This window comes from Rhipicephalus microplus, chromosome 4 (assembly GCF_043290135.1).
Source record: "Rhipicephalus microplus isolate Deutch F79 chromosome 4, USDA_Rmic, whole genome shotgun sequence".
Lineage (NCBI taxonomy): Eukaryota > Metazoa > Arthropoda > Arachnida > Ixodida > Ixodidae > Rhipicephalus > Rhipicephalus microplus.
The window spans coordinates 156,765,689-156,781,303 of NC_134703.1; the positions used below are offsets into that span (position 1 = coordinate 156,765,689).

At 47.0% G+C, this 15,615-nt stretch overlaps 1 protein-coding gene across 3 annotated transcripts in view; it reads right to left on the reverse strand.

Annotated features, from left to right (window-relative positions):
• LOC119172439 (sodium-dependent phosphate transport protein 2B) overlaps positions 1–15,615 on the reverse strand; it is a 150,120-nt gene that overhangs the window by 18,649 nt on the left and 115,856 nt on the right. For 2 of the 3 annotated variants that reach the window (XM_037423547.2, XM_075893803.1), the window contains exon 3: positions 8,188–8,311. In XM_037423547.2, coding sequence (XP_037279444.2) covers positions 8,188–8,311 — 124 coding nt within the window. Of the gene's footprint in view, positions 1–8,187; positions 8,312–8,486; positions 8,793–15,615 lie in introns of those variants that run through there. The other variant, XM_037423549.2, reaches the window with a different exon arrangement.

Here is a 15,615-nt window from a genome sequence, read left to right on the forward strand (position 1 = left end):
TATGGTTCCGCATTTGAGCAGCATATAACCAGTCGATCACAGTGGCTGGTCGTGTGTGCACGTTTTGTCAAACGATGCACTTCGAAATGTCACAATCAGAGCGGCGGCACGAAGAAGTTTCGGGGGATGTTTACGATCGCACGAGCAGTTCTGATTGATTGATTGATATGTGGGGTTTAACGTCCCAAAACCACTATATGATTATGAGAGACGCCGTAGTGGAGGGCTCCGGAAATTTAGACCACCTGGGGTTCTTTAACGTCGCACGAGCAGTTCTGTCTCGTAGCAATGCGCCACTCATACCCGCCCGAGCACGGCCACGCAGATATGTACTATAGTAGGCAGTGCGGAACGCGCGTCGACGGGACAGATGACAGCCGGCCAGGTGGGCCACGTGTTCACCTCGTGCACCTGCGAACGAACGGCGTGGCAGAGGAAAAGCAAGCGGAAACGCTCCGTGCCCCAGCGCTACGGCGTACAGGCGTCGCGCCGCTGTATATATATATATATATATATATATATATACTGTGATGGCGACGAATAGAGACAGGGTCGCGGACGCGCGCCTTTCCAGCTTGCGAAGGGACAGGAAATTATGTAGACTACATAAACGGTTCTCTTCGGTCGAACTGTACGCACTTGACTGGGGAGAACCCGCGAACTCTGGGGCCATGGTTCACTGGCTTTATGGCAGAATATCGGTGCCTAACAGGACGGCACACTGGGTGTTCAGCGCGGCAGTGCTGGGACAAAGCGAGAACCGTCTGTCCTGTGCGTTTCGCGACGTTCCTATCGTACCAAGAGGAAAGAAAAAAAAAGCCACGAACTTTAGTGGTATTAACCAACTAATCTGCCTTAATCTGCGGGTGTCAACGGCGATGGCGTTATGCGATTGAACGAGTGCTCGTGGGTTGACTATTCCGACATACCGGCCACATTAAGATGCGGCTGCTATGTCACATTTTGCAAGTGCAGGATGAGCACTCACTTAAATAGATACAGAACTCCAGGATGACGAGGTTAACGTGGAGCCGCCCATCGACGTGACTCATAACCAACTGCGCCGTATCGCGACATGAAACTTTTTAATTGCGCTAATATGGTTCAGGGGGCACTTCGATACAGCGTATAAAATAAGGCCAACGGAGCGCATAATGCTCACAGACTTCGGCGAAAAGCTTGAGGAAGTTTGGCAAAGTACTGCTCGCAAAACTACGTCGATCACTTTAGTATCCGTTCCCACATTTTAGAGACGACAGTCTTTCTTGAGGACGTTCGACGCAAAAATTTTGGTCTGTCTGTATGTACATTTATCTGTTTGTCCACCCTTAACAGCATCGGGTACTTGAAACGGCCGACCCCATCCGCAGCGCCCACCTATGTTGCTCAAGTTTCAGCGTTCATAGCTGTGCGATTGTCGATTAAAAATAAATTATTGCGAGTGTCTGGGGCACCATCACAACACGTATATATTCTGAATGTGCGCCTTTTCCAAGAAAAGGCATACATAAGTAATTTTAAGGACCGTAGCGCTTATCACGCTGCGCTGACCAACCAACGCTTACACAAAAGGCAAGTGTTTCCAACGCTTAGCTAAGACGACATGGTGGTGGCACCTACCCGTCGCCTTGCGTTCTACACCTTATCACCTCTGAGGCGGGGGCGCACACCCGTCTCAGAGCCACGTGCTTTGTTTTTGAAAAAAAAAAAAACTGCCAGATACCGCTCATGCCTCACGTGTGACGTGACTTGATGCGCTCGTTCGCCTCCGCTGCACGCTCGAGGCACTCTAACGCAGCGCCTACAGAATACCATTCACCGATTTTCTTGAGCAGAACATCAAATAAATGTTTTGTTCCCTCTCTCCTGACGCAAGACTATCGTCTTTCGACGACATTTGCTGATTAAATGCAGATACGAGCCAATTTTTTTCTCATCGAGTGCGTTTTACCAACAATACTGACGATTGGGAGAGTTGGTACCGATGCATGAATGGCTGCGCACAGCGTCGTATGAAGAAACTTTATCCAGGGGCCGAGATGGCACCTCCTTGGTCTAAAGTGGAGGCAAGCTGTAATTTTGAGCCACGTCTGCACGCCGAAAAATATTTCGGGGGGGGGGGGGGGCGACACGAGCTCGAGTGCCATCCGCCTGGCTACGCCACTGGCTGCTCGACATACATGGGCACGAAAGAAAACTGACGCCATGAGCGCGAACTTGTCAGAAACGACGAATGGTACTTTTTCTGTTTGTAATTTTAATCTTAAGATCGTATAACTGCATAATTTAGGATGGTAAAATTTTACTTCAAGGAGAAAATACAATTGATCATTTCTAATGAAGCAGCTGCGAGTTCTATGAAAAGCAAAATTAACCACATTTGAACGCATTCTAGACCAAACGCTGGCGGTTCGATCAACCATTGACGTGTGAATAAAATAATTATATTCGGGGCATTTAATTGCAAAACTACGATATCTTCATCAGCCACACCACATTGGGATACTTGAGATTAATTTTTTTTACTTCGTGCGGTTTCAACAGGTGCCTATATTTGGTCTTCACTTTATGTCGAAACGCGCTCGCCTTAGCACACAGTCGAACCCACGACCTCGAGCATAGATAGCCGCGCGACATCGTCCTTTGAGCCGAGACTTGGGGTAAACAATGAAGAGCACTTGAACAAATTAAATTCCTTAAATCCTTATAATGAACAAATGGGAAGTTGTTTCCTGGAAATATTCTTATATAAAGAAAATATTTGCATTTATTTTTGCAGCAACAGCTTGTAAAGTATTGGCAGACACTTTGTTGCATTCATTTGCAATTTAGCATATACGTACGTATAATGATTGGCTCTCAGATTTACCGAAGGAAGGGGAATTCAAAGAGCTCACTTTTTCTTTGTTAATCGCGATATTAACATTCAACGATAGGCAAACTAAGATAACGTGGATATGCTCGGTCGCGGATTCGCATCCTGCCGGCGGCAAGTTGTCGTTTCGCCCACTTTTCTTCCTTCACATTTATGTTACTTCTCGTGACATTCCATATACCTTTCATGGCATCATTATCTGTTCTCATTAAGGAACAGAAACGTAAGTAAACGCAGCGATAAACGTAATGTTCGCTTGTGGACACAAGCCAAAGTGTCATCTTGCGAGAGATTTCTAGCTGTTACATCGAATACTCAGTACTTCCACTTATAAAGATATATAACCAAGTGCTCGCCATCGGTAATCCCCATAAAAACATTTAAAGCCCATTTTAATAATAATACTATCTGGGGTTTTACGTCCCGAAACCACAATATGATCATGAAAAATGCCGTAGTGGATGGCTTCGATAATTTCGACCGTCTGGTGTTTTTTAACATGCACCGACATGTACACGGGCTCCTACCATTACACCGCCACTGAAATGTGACAGCCGCGGTCGTGATTGGTTGATTGACTGATGTGGGGTTTAACGTCGCAAAACGACCATATGATTATTAGAGACGCCGTAGTGGAGGGCTCCGGAAATTTGGACCACCTGGGGTTCTGCAACGTGCACCCAAACCTGAGCACACGGGCCTACAACGTTTCCGCCTCTATCGGAAATGCAGCCGCCGCAGCCGGGACTCGAACCCGCGACCTGCGGGGGCCGCGGTCGGGAGTTGCAAGCGAACTCTCTAAGCAAACCTAATTAGGACCGAAGAATATTGTTACGGCAAAAAAAAAGAACGAAAGAAGAGCCCCAAAGGATGCAACTATTCTAGATGCATCGTGCATTGTCAATAGCGAACCACTGCTTCTTGTTTAGCACGCCGCGAGGAACAGCGCCGCTTGCTTAAGAAATTCTGTAAGAAAAAAATTCGGCAGATCCCATGTTTCGGGAATCGACGCTATGCGAGGCATGCGGAGAGAAGGTAACCGTGTTGCCATTTTTTTTTTTTGAGTGACACGTCATGAAATGACGCTAAATGTATGCACAAATGTTGAAGAGTTGCAGATGTTTACATAACCAGTTGTTTGCACTTGCGCGATGATGCCAACTGGAACATGCGAAGCTGATATGAAGCGCTGATACTTGCGAAGATGCTGGCCCTGGACACTGTTACACGAGTCAACTTCAGCGCACGTCAACTAACCCTAATTCACATTAGCCCGACGAGACGGCTGTATCAAAAGAGTACATATGTAATGTTTATAAAATTGGGTGGGAAGCAATGCAACCGCTATTGACGTTTCACGAAGATTAACGTCTATTTGAAAAGTAGTTCCGGGACCTGCTGTAGCTCTGTGGTAAATGCTTCATTGCCACACAGAATGCTTGGGTTTGATTTCAGCTGGGATTTTGACATTTATTGTTTGCATTCGTCGGGTCGACACTACCAATATCGTTTAACACTCGTGCGTTAAAATTGCCCGTGTGTATTTTCGTCGTTCCTGGGTAGTAAGTGTCGATCACCTGTGGCATAAACCCGCATACCAGTGGCACATACCCGCCCATGCGTATGGGCCACTGTCTGGCGGGAAGTGTGCGACGACGTGCGCGACAGGATTGTGATATTCATTTATTCATGTCTTGACCAGCGCGTCATATTCGTCAAACCATCTTACTGTCCCATGCTAAATTTTGGTTCATGCCAAGTTCAGGGGGTGGCCACACTTAAACGTAACGTAAGCGGATAGATAGAAGTTCACTCGGAAACGCTTCGCATATAAAATTATTGAGCATGCATGCGCAAAATGTCCGACGAAGTCGAATTCAGCGAATTCTGTGGCAGCCGGTTTTCTTGCGAGAGAGAGAACTAGAGTGAAATGCGCAAAGCAGCGACTCGTTGCGTCACTAATTGAAACCTTTCCTTGGCAAACACAATGCAAGCCGAACATTGTGCATTGTACGTACAGAAGCACTGAAAATCCCACGCCTTAATTTTAAAACATGAGACGACTGGAACACCAACTTCTAAGCTTTATTCAGCCTGGCTTTGGCTGCAATACGCCGTCACATACGGAAAACATTTGTGTAAAAAATATAAAGGCGAGAGGTAATTTTACAATAACCGAAAGACCATTTTGATATTTTAACTCCTGAGAATAATACAATTTCAGAGAAGAATGACGTCTAACACAAATTTCTTTTCTTAACGCTACAAGCACTTGCAGCTGCTTGATCCATCTGAGTAAATAAATCAAGAAAAGCTGCATTCATACATCAACGAGCTGATTGCGAGACAAATCAAAGAAATGGCAAAAGGTTAACTTAATTTGTCGCGCTCGGATTGGCACGTCACGCGCACAAATTTACGTTCGTTCGTCATCCTAGCTGACGTTTTTACACATGCAAACTTAAAACGCACCTGGTCTCTCAGCATTAAAGTTTAAACACGGAAATAAAAATTATAAGTAACGAATTCGGATAAGAATACAAAAAAAAACTGCAAATGAAGCACTACATGTTGTCGCCGTATCGAACACATTTCTCTCATAGCCAGCAAATTGAGACGTCACACGCATACCACAATATTTAATATACGCCCGTGTGATGCATGGGCACAAAATATATAACGGACATTCTCGCAGCACCCGAGACACGAAGCGACGATGTTTTGTCAGCCCGTGTGAAAGACAGCGTATGCAGAAAGCCAAGCTCACCGTGACCATGCCACCCGAGAATATGCTAAATTCACGCTTAAGAAATGAACTAAAGTCATGATGCACGCAAGTAGCTGAAATGTTTGTAAATTTAAGATGAAGCGTTTTCCTTAATGCATGTCTAAAGTTTCGATATAAGGCAGAATGGTTTTTGCAGTAAAAGCTTAAGAAGTTCAGACACTAATCGGCAAAGTTTTAGAGAACTCCAACTGCACGCTTAAACCGATGAAGCTCGTAAAATGGGGTGTGTGCTCGGTCCGACAAGTGGAGTTTTCCACGAGGCTGGAACTTTTAGCTTCGAACAAGACAACTCCACTTGTTCAAACGTCGGCCCCAACACAATTCCTGTTTACCAATTTTTATCTTGATCGCAAGCTTGCACCAGTAATTTTTTTTTTATTTTCATTTAAAGGTATATTATTCAAAGATTATGGAAAGGCTGGCAACTTCAGCCGCGATTTCTGGGATATTGTCTTTAGACGGCTTCAAAAAGCCGTGCTTGGGGCCACATGCATCCAGTCGACGTCATCAGACGAGCCAAATATGTCGACATGCAGCAATAGCGTATACGCACCACGATGCTATTTTTAGAGGGCAAACAAACACTTGATTCGCGCGTTTTCTAGGAATGCATGCGACGGCGTTGCAGCCGAACAGACATAGCGTGCGCATCATGAGTTGACGACGTATTAGTGTGGGAAAGCTGCCTGCTTCATGGAAAGAAAGAAATGAATTTTGCACGACAGTGCCTTAAAAAACATGGCAACGTCACACACACACACACACAGAAAGATAGCGTCCTGTCACTATTTTAAAGCAGTTTTCGTGTTTTGCCAGGCATTACAGACAAGACGGTTGATTTCAATGTGAAAATAATTCAGGAAACGAATTTCAGAATAACACTCAAACAAAATAAAAAAAAAATGCCGGTACTCGCCAAAAGTTGTAACAGCGAACAAAGCAATCGTCCAGCAAAGGACATTGTTCGGAAGAACATTGGACTTGACGATATTCTTCCAAGGCAATGACTAAAGTTAAACGATCGTCATTCAAGTAACGTTCGTCGTCAAACCTGCGGAAGGTTCGAATTGGCCGAGACGCAATTTGCTAAAACTGTACACCGCGCAAGCCTATTGAATAGAGTGGAACAGTGTCAGAGTTGGAATCGATAAATGGATACTGAAAAATAAAAAAAAAACAATCAACTAAAGCGTTCATTTTATGGACAGGCACAGCGAGTGATGACGTATATACGGCCCCGGTATTTGGAAATAGCACCGCAAGCAACGCACCTCGAGTTTAAACAATGAGCGCCAACATAAGCAGACAAGTACCAGGCTATGAACAAAAGCCGGCACATCGCTTAGATTGCACAAACATTGCGCAAGCTATAGAAACAGGGTGGACCGCATGTCGAATCAACGAAGATATCGGCGTTATTGGCGCTGGGTTCTAGCTTTTACGAGCATATGGGGGAAAGGGGGTAAATGGCATAAATAGAACGGCTCGGCGCGTAGGCACGATCGTAGCTATCAGTAAAGCATAAATACGTTGTGCCATTGTATTCCTTGAAGAAGCATGATAGTACCAGGCGCAAAGCAGTCGTATATAGTAACCAGGAATGCATTATCAATGAAAGAGCTGAAACAAAGATAATTCAAAGTCGATAGAAACGTCAGAAGCGGATGGTGCACCAGTTAACAGTGTTTTGAAATAAGCCTAAATTTCAAGGGTGAAAAACTCGAACGTTTATTAGTACTCGCAGAATAACTAATAAAATTGAATGAACGGCTGTAGAAAGAACAACATGAGCGAAAGATGCCTCTCGCTAACAAGCGGACATACTGGGGCGAAAACGTACGAGGCACAAGAACAGAAATAGGAAAGCGGTCATAAAATATCGCCGATGAAGCGAAAAAAACCGGCGAACTGGAAACAATAAAAAAAAACGATCGTGCCCGCAGAATGACCCCAGCTTCCGATTGTTGGGCCGGCTGGCTGCTGTAAGGATTCATCACGTGTCTGGCGCCATGTTTTTTTTTTTTTTTTGTTCCTCTTCCCGCTGCTTTTTCGGCAGCATTCTTCACGTGGGTGCTGAAAAAACCCGCTCCCCGGTCGCCAAACAAGGCGTCAGAGGAGAAAGAGTGAAAAAAGAAATAACGGACCCTAAGTGTGAGAAAGAAAAACAAGAAGAGACGAACGGAAAAAAGACGGCCTGTCTGAAGGGGCGAGAGTGTCGTCTGCACCACACAACGCAGGCGCCGTGCAAAGAAGACCGCTGCGCAGAAGCCGGCACCACCGCTGCTGTCGCCGCCGGCGTCGAATGAATGGGAATCCATCGGGCGGCGCCATGTCGGTCGAAGTTTCCACGTTGAGGACACTTGGACAACGTGTACGAGGACGGCGTTGACTCGTGGAAGGCGGAAAGATGCTCGATCGGCTAGACAGCCTTTACACAAAACAGGGGGGACACAAGTGGCGCACTTTTTTTTTTTTTTTCGCTGAAGTGGTAGGTACCAAGAGCCACACACGGCGTGGGGTTTACCTGACCACTTGACCCCCTGGTCCTCGAGGACAGGTAGTGCCCAGGGATCAGAACCATCCTGGGGCGTCGCGTTGGCGTTAATGTCCGCCTTTTGCGGTGTGTCGGCGCCCATTTTGATCTTGACCTGCGCCATCGGAGCAGACGCATCAATGCCTGCACGGCGCACGTATATACACGGTCTCCACTCTCGCACACACGCTCTCTTTCGCTCGCCGAACTGCTCTCCTGGAAACGCCTGCAAGCCCCCACAACGCCACTACCAAACACCCGAAGAATAGGAAATACCGCCGTGCACTTACCTCCACATTGTCCGGCCGGGCAACGACCATCGCGCTCCGCAGGAACGTGTACTTGGCTGCGTTCTTCGACGCCGGCATCTTGGAGAGTGCACACGTTATCCGCTGGAGGCGCGGCCCTCTCTATTTATAGGTCCCGTGACGTCAGCCGCCCCTCTGCGCGTGCGCAGCGCTGCACCCGGTGTACAAGCGCATGTACCGGCATCGTCTGCTACTCTGCAGCCTACATCCGGGCACTGCGTGCGCCGGGTTGGTGCGCACTGCCGTTTTTTTCGCGAGCTGCGCAACAGCCTACATTGCCCGACGCAGGCATTGCCCTCGCAAAAGCCTACGCCTGTTTCTCTCGCCACACTGGCGTTCTGTTCATACGTTTACGAGGCACGATGAGCGCTCAAACTGCGCAGTTGACCTCGTGGTCATTCATTTTCTGTCTGTGAATTCGAATGATCGGATGGGCGCTCCTTCGCTCGCTTCCCTGCTGCGATTTCATAGCCTTTTTTTTTTTTAAAGAGAGGCGCGTAACAGCAGTTTTCTCACGTTGAGTTCTAAGTTCGTTGATGGTGACCCTTGTTCGGTTCAAAATGATGTGAACCGGGTGCCGCGCTTGAAAGACGCGAGGCGGCAACCATGCTGTGACCGAGGGTAACTAGTTTTTTTATGTCCCCGACGCGCGCAAGAGCCGCCGGCGCGTCGTCTGCTGCGCTTAGAGGAGGGCGGTAGAGGGGCTCGTCTCCACGCCGCCCGCGCGCACGACGCTCATTGGTCGAGCTGGAGCCAACGTCACGCGCCGCACATGTGATCGCCTCGTGTGCTCCGGGCGGTGTTCACGTGGCAGCCGATCGTTATTTTGGCGCGCTCACCACGCTTCTCGTTTTTCGCGAGACGAAAGAAAAAAGGCATACAAAAAACGCAGGGAAGTGAAAAGAACAAGAGCAAATAAAATCGAACTGCGCTCGCAGACAGGCAACAAACGAACAACGAATAGCAGAACAGCGGAAGCTGCGCAGGACGCCAAGCCTCTTTTTTGCCGGTTGTACCCGACGTTACGATAAGCGGTTGCAATGTCGGACAATAAGTGCGGGGCGATTCCGTGTATTTTGAATCCGTTATCTTACTGGGCGAGCGGCAAACCTGGCGACACCATCAGAAGGACAAGACGCGCGTAAACGCTGCTGCTTTAACTTGAATGGCTTTGGAGCATGTGCTTCCGCTTGAAACACACCCCCGCGCTCGACGCGTCAAATGTGACTCGTGGCCGTCTTCGAAGAACGCCTCGCCTACCGAGCACGCATTTTAAGGAAAGGCTCTCCGCTGAAGAAACGTGCAACAAAAAGTCGGTTATGATGACAGCGGTGCCGTCAATCACGCTTTCATAGCAGCGCCTGTCTTTTTACTACGTGGGCAGCGGCTTTTTTATTCTTCCTTAAGAGTGCGTACGAGAAGAGTCGTTACGAAAACGTCCTATAGTTCGAACGTCCCCGTGATCGCTGTTCTAGCAATAATATTATTAGTTCGTAAAGAAGCATTAGGCTTCAATCGAAACTACATGTCGACCAACTGACTCTCCTATTGTACTTGTCAACTATTATGACAATCATATAGTTACTAAGTGTTTGCTCTGAGCATTACCTTCAATGAAATTTCAATAAGTGGTTAACGAATGAGAGTACTGTGTGTTTAGAAAAAGTAGTTAACGATTCAGAGTACTCGGTACTCTACTATGGGAGAGCTTAAAGCCGTCCCCGGTTGTAAAGAGGTTGAGAGTAAACACACTAGGTACTAAAGCCACGGGACAGACGGTGAAGATCGCAAACTACAAACCAGCTTTCTGCAAGGAAGATCCACACCTCTATATGTCAGCGTTCTCCTCTGGAGCACCGCCACAACTACTAAGAAAATTTTAACTGACGAGAAACAACTTGGAATGCGGCGTTGCACAGCGCAATGGACGTTTCACTAACACACTCATGCACCCGCTTTTTTAATGAAAAAAAAAAAGTTCTTGGCGTTTCGCGAGCCATTTTATCTCTACTTTCGCCTAGAATTTTCGCACAGCAAAATTGGGGTTCACAATGCAGGAAAGTCAAGAAGTGGTCTACAAGGTGACTCCTCGGCGGCGCCCCTGCATGTGATGTTAATACATAAAGGTGCGGATCTTCCTTGAATAAAGCCAGTCGGTAGTTCGCGCCCGTCCTCGTCTGTCTCTCAGGATGGTTTCTACGTCGCTTCACTTACGACTACATTATCTAACCGGACTTGATATTCCTTCTTCTATTTAGTTTGAGTGAGAATAAACTTGTTTTCTTCTTTTTCTTTTACACAAAAGGTGGTGTTCACTGCAACACAGTGTGGAACTGAAAGGAATAAAATCCAGTCTCGGAGGCCACGTATTACTACGTAATATGAGGCGGAAGATGAAGGACGAACGTGTTTTGGTACACCACCTATTGCAGTGTGCTTACAACAGCAAATAAATAGTGTGCTAAATCAATACAGTTGACCTGTTCCCTTGCGTTGTCAAAAAAATGTCCTCTCGTTATTTCGTTGACGTATAAGTGCGGAATAGAGCATGCGACGTTGTTTTTACGGATATAAGGCGAGCGATGGGCATACGATCACGGTAGCAATCTTATCGTTCTAGACTCATATCCAAATCTCCAAATCCAAATCGACTGGAGTTTTTAGCGCTGGTCAGCCTTTCCGTTCAATAGAAGACATACGGACAATGTTGCAAACGACTATCTCGCGCGCGCGCGCACACGCACACACACACACACACACACACACACACACACACAGAGAGAGAAAGAGAGAGAGAGAGAAACAAATTGGCCCCGTATTTGCACGTTAATCTGCAAATGTCGTCGAAAGACGATAGTCTTGCGCGTGGAGAGAGTGAACAAATAATTTATTTGGTGTTCTGCGCAAGAAAACCGGTGGATGGTATTCTGGAGGCGCTGCGTTAGAGTGCCTCGAGCGTGCAGCGGAGGCGAACGAGTGAATCAAATAACGTCCCACGCGAGACATAAGCGTCATCTGGCAGTTTTTTTTTGGGGGGGGGAGGGGGGGGGGGAACCAAGCACGCGGCCCTGAGATGGGAGTGCGCGCCCGTCTCAGGGGTGATAAGGTGTAGAACGCATGGGGACGGGTAGGTACCACCACCGCGCCGTCTTAGCAAAGCGTTGGCAACACTCGCCTTTTCGTGCAAGCGTTGCATGGTAAGCGCCGCGTGATAAGCGCTACGGTCCTTAGAATTACTTATGTATGCCTTTTCTGGTAAAAGCCACACTTACAGAATATCGACGCGTTGTTATGGTTCCTCAGATATGCGAAATTATTGCTTTTTCATTGACAATTGCACAAGTATGAACGCTGAAGCTTGAACAACATTGGTGGGCGCTGCGGATGGAGTTGGCCGTTTAATGTATCGGCTGGTGCTATTGACAGTACCCATCTCAAACGAACAAATAGGGGAACTCACGTCCATATAGCGGGACGGCTCGGTGCTCTCCCTTAGTTGAGTACGAAGTACTCGAAATCGTTAAAATTGTTTTCTAAACACAGACAAGCTATCTCGGGACGGCTCTCAGCTCTCCCATGGTGTAGTATCAAGTACTCTAAATCGTTAACAACGTTTTCTAAACAGACAGACCAAAACTTTTGCGTCGAAGGTCCCTAAGAAAGACTATCGTCTTTAAAAGGGTGTCGGTCTGGTGAAGTCGTACCTGACAGGTAACTGAAGCTATACAGAAAAAAATCATTATCAATCTCTGAACCTTAGCTTTATACCGCGTGTTTTTTAAAGACGATAGTATTTCTTGATGACCTTCGACGCAAAAATTTTGGTCTGTCTGCCTGTCTGTATATTTGTATATTTGTGGTTGTGCTTAGAAAAAGTAATTAACGATTTAGAGTACTTGGTAATCTACAATGGGAGAGCTGAAAGCCGTCCCGTAGATGAACCGGCAGCAATTCACTGCTGATGGCGCTCTCTGTCTAAGAGAATTTTATTTCCAAATATGTTTTACATAGCTTATGTGCACACAGAAAGATGGACAATGATGATCATGTGTATGTACAGTGCAAGCTGTTATATACAGCGAAAAACACTCATTTGTGTATGCACTGATGTACACTGCAAAAAAATGTAGAAGGACAGAACATTCATGAACATCGAGATGAGTAAACTTATATAAACAGTAGGCTATATGCACAAACAAGGAAGGGGGGGGGGGGTCATTCACGGCGCAAGGTGACGTTTTTGCATTCACCTGTGAGGACAATTTGCTCTCGTGCTAAAGAACAATATTGCACAAAAAAAGACCTGTTTCTAAAGAAGAAAAGGAAAATACGCACTGCAATTTCACAGTGGTACAAGCTCTAGCCCACCTCCTCAGTAGGGGAGGAATGGCATGGACACTGTTATTTTTTACAATAATGAATCACGTAGACCAGAGTCGAAGGAAGGCCTCCTCTCCCAGCATGACTTGTTCTTCATTGAGTTGCATAAGCATTACGTTTCTAAACCGACGTAGCTGAGGAAACATGGCTCTCTGGGCGTCCCCTAAGGTGGACCAGTCCCCTCCGCTTCCATAAAACGAAGGCTCTGATAGCCCTTAGGAGTTCGACAAAGTTATCTCTGTGGCGGGACTTCCACTGCATACTTATTTGGAACATATTGGTAACCATGCACCAAAAGGTGCGTGCTACTATGCAATCATGAAAGACATGGATCAGCGTTTCGACGCGGCGGCATTGCGGACATGTGGCGGAGGGTGCCACGCCTCAAGGCGGTCGGCCGTTGGTAAAGCTTCCCATTCCCTAAGCCAGTTTAGATCACGGACGTCGGAAGGGCGGGATGTGTTTGTAAGAGTCCAACGTCTTCTTACGTGGAATTTCCGGCACTGTTACTCAGTTAGACTTTTAAAAGCTATTTGTTCACTCATTTCGGTGGGAGATATTTTCCATTAGTTCTTCAACTGGGAAATCTTTTCGCCATTGTTGCAAAGATTCTACCACATGTGTGTAATACGCTGGTGGCTGTTCAGCAGCTGGTCCCGTGTCATTTGTTGAACCAAAAGATCTTCTAGAGGTACCTAGCAGATATATACACTATGAATTGCCTGCCTCGATACGATGAGTTTTCTAAGAGTGCTCAGGTGTTTTTGAGAGCCAACATGCGGCACATTACATCTGAGCGCTCTCATTGTCCACCATTAAAGGTACCCTAAACGGCGCCAAAGTGCCCAACGATCCTCCAAACGGGCGACCTCATCCGCAGCGCCCACTAATATTGCTCAAAGTTCAGCGTTCATACTTGTGTGATTGTTAATTAAAAAGCAATTATTGCGCATGTCTAAGGCACCATAACACGTCAACATTATGTATGTTTATTTGTTTTTTACTAAAAAAGACATATAAGTAATTTTAAGGATCGTAGCCTTTGTAACGCTGCTCTGGCCATGCAACGCTTGCACGAAACGGCAACTGTTTCCAACGCTTTGCTAAGACGACACGTTGGTGGCACCTACCCGTCACCTTGCTTTCTACACATTCTTACCTCAAAGACGGGCGCGTATGGTGCACGCCCAATTTTCTAGGATAACTGCCAGGTAGCGCTCCTGTCTCACGTGTGACGTGACTTGATGCGCTCGTTTGCCTCCGCTGCACGCTCGAGAAACTCTAACGCAGCGCCTCCAGAATACCATTCACCGATTTTCTCGCGCAGAACATCAAATAAACGTTTTGTTTACTCTCCAGACGCAAGACAATTGTCTTTCGGCGACATTTGGGATGTAACATGCAGATACGGGGCCAACATTTTACGAGTGAAGCTCCTTAAAGCGGCACCCGTTCGTCCCTCGTCGTAGTACGTAACATGTCTTACGCTTTGACCTGCAAGGTGGTGCCGGTGGGAGATTTTTCCTGTGAGTTGGTGAACAATAAAAAATTGGCAGCGTGCGCGTTAACTAAAAGCCGAATTCTCCTGTCTTGCCTCTCATTCCCCCTTAGCAGCCATTGGCATGTACATTGGGCACAACCTGACAAGAAAGGGTTGCTACGTTATACTCGCTGGGGGTAACCTTCTTGGTTTTAGAAAGGTTCAGCAACCGTTGGGCCGCAGTTCCATAAATACAGTGAATAAGTATATACTATGAATTATACTCCGTTTCATACATCATGTGCAACGCTGTCAAAGCTAGCGCTCTTGTTTGCGCTGTGTACTGCCGCGACCAAAAAGTAGTGCGTCGCTTGGGGTGTACGAGAATCAATAAATGCTTCTCGGGAAACTTCTAAGCATACATATTTGTCATCAGGTTAAAAAACAAACGCCTGTGTTGTCGGATAAACAATCCAAATATGCGAGTTGGTAATTTATGTTTGTCGCTTTCGTATCAGGTTTTCACTCTCCGCGCGACCCGCGCCGCCGTTTTTTTTTTACTTGTTGTGGCAGCTTCGAAAAAATGGCGTCCAGCTCTGCGTCTTCGACCACCTCTCCTGCGCGAAAACTACCCATGCACTTCACCCATGCACTTCAAAACTACGGTGAACTCTCCGGAGCGACGCGTCAGACCACTCGGCTACGAAACCGCGCGGAGCAACACCTCGTGTTTTCTTTACGAACTACTTGCCTAGCCTTTACAGCGTTGCACCTGATGTATGAAACGGAGTATAGTACATACTATGAAGTCGAGGTGGTTAAAGGCGGGAAGTAGACACGAAGCGGAAGCAATAAGAAAGTGTGCGTGTGCCGCCTCTCGTTTAGTCCTTGGAATGTCCGCTGGATGGACGAAAGGACACACAGACATATGCATGGACGGACGCACGGATAGCTGGGTCTCTACCCAGCCATCCGTGCACGGGTCTCTACCATTTCGCCTCCATTGAAATGTGACCGCGGCGGCCGGCACAGAACCTGCAACCTGTGGCTTAGCAGCCGAGCACTGTAATCACTGTTCCACCAAGGTAGGCGTTCATCACACTTTTCACGTATCCCATCCACCACGGAGCAGTATGTAAGGTGGAGGAACGCAGTATAGGCAAATACGTGTTCAACTCCGAAAGCAAGCACATAGGGACAGCGCGCGCTGGTCGTGCTGCAAGTCTTCATGAGGTTCAGAGAGTCTATCGC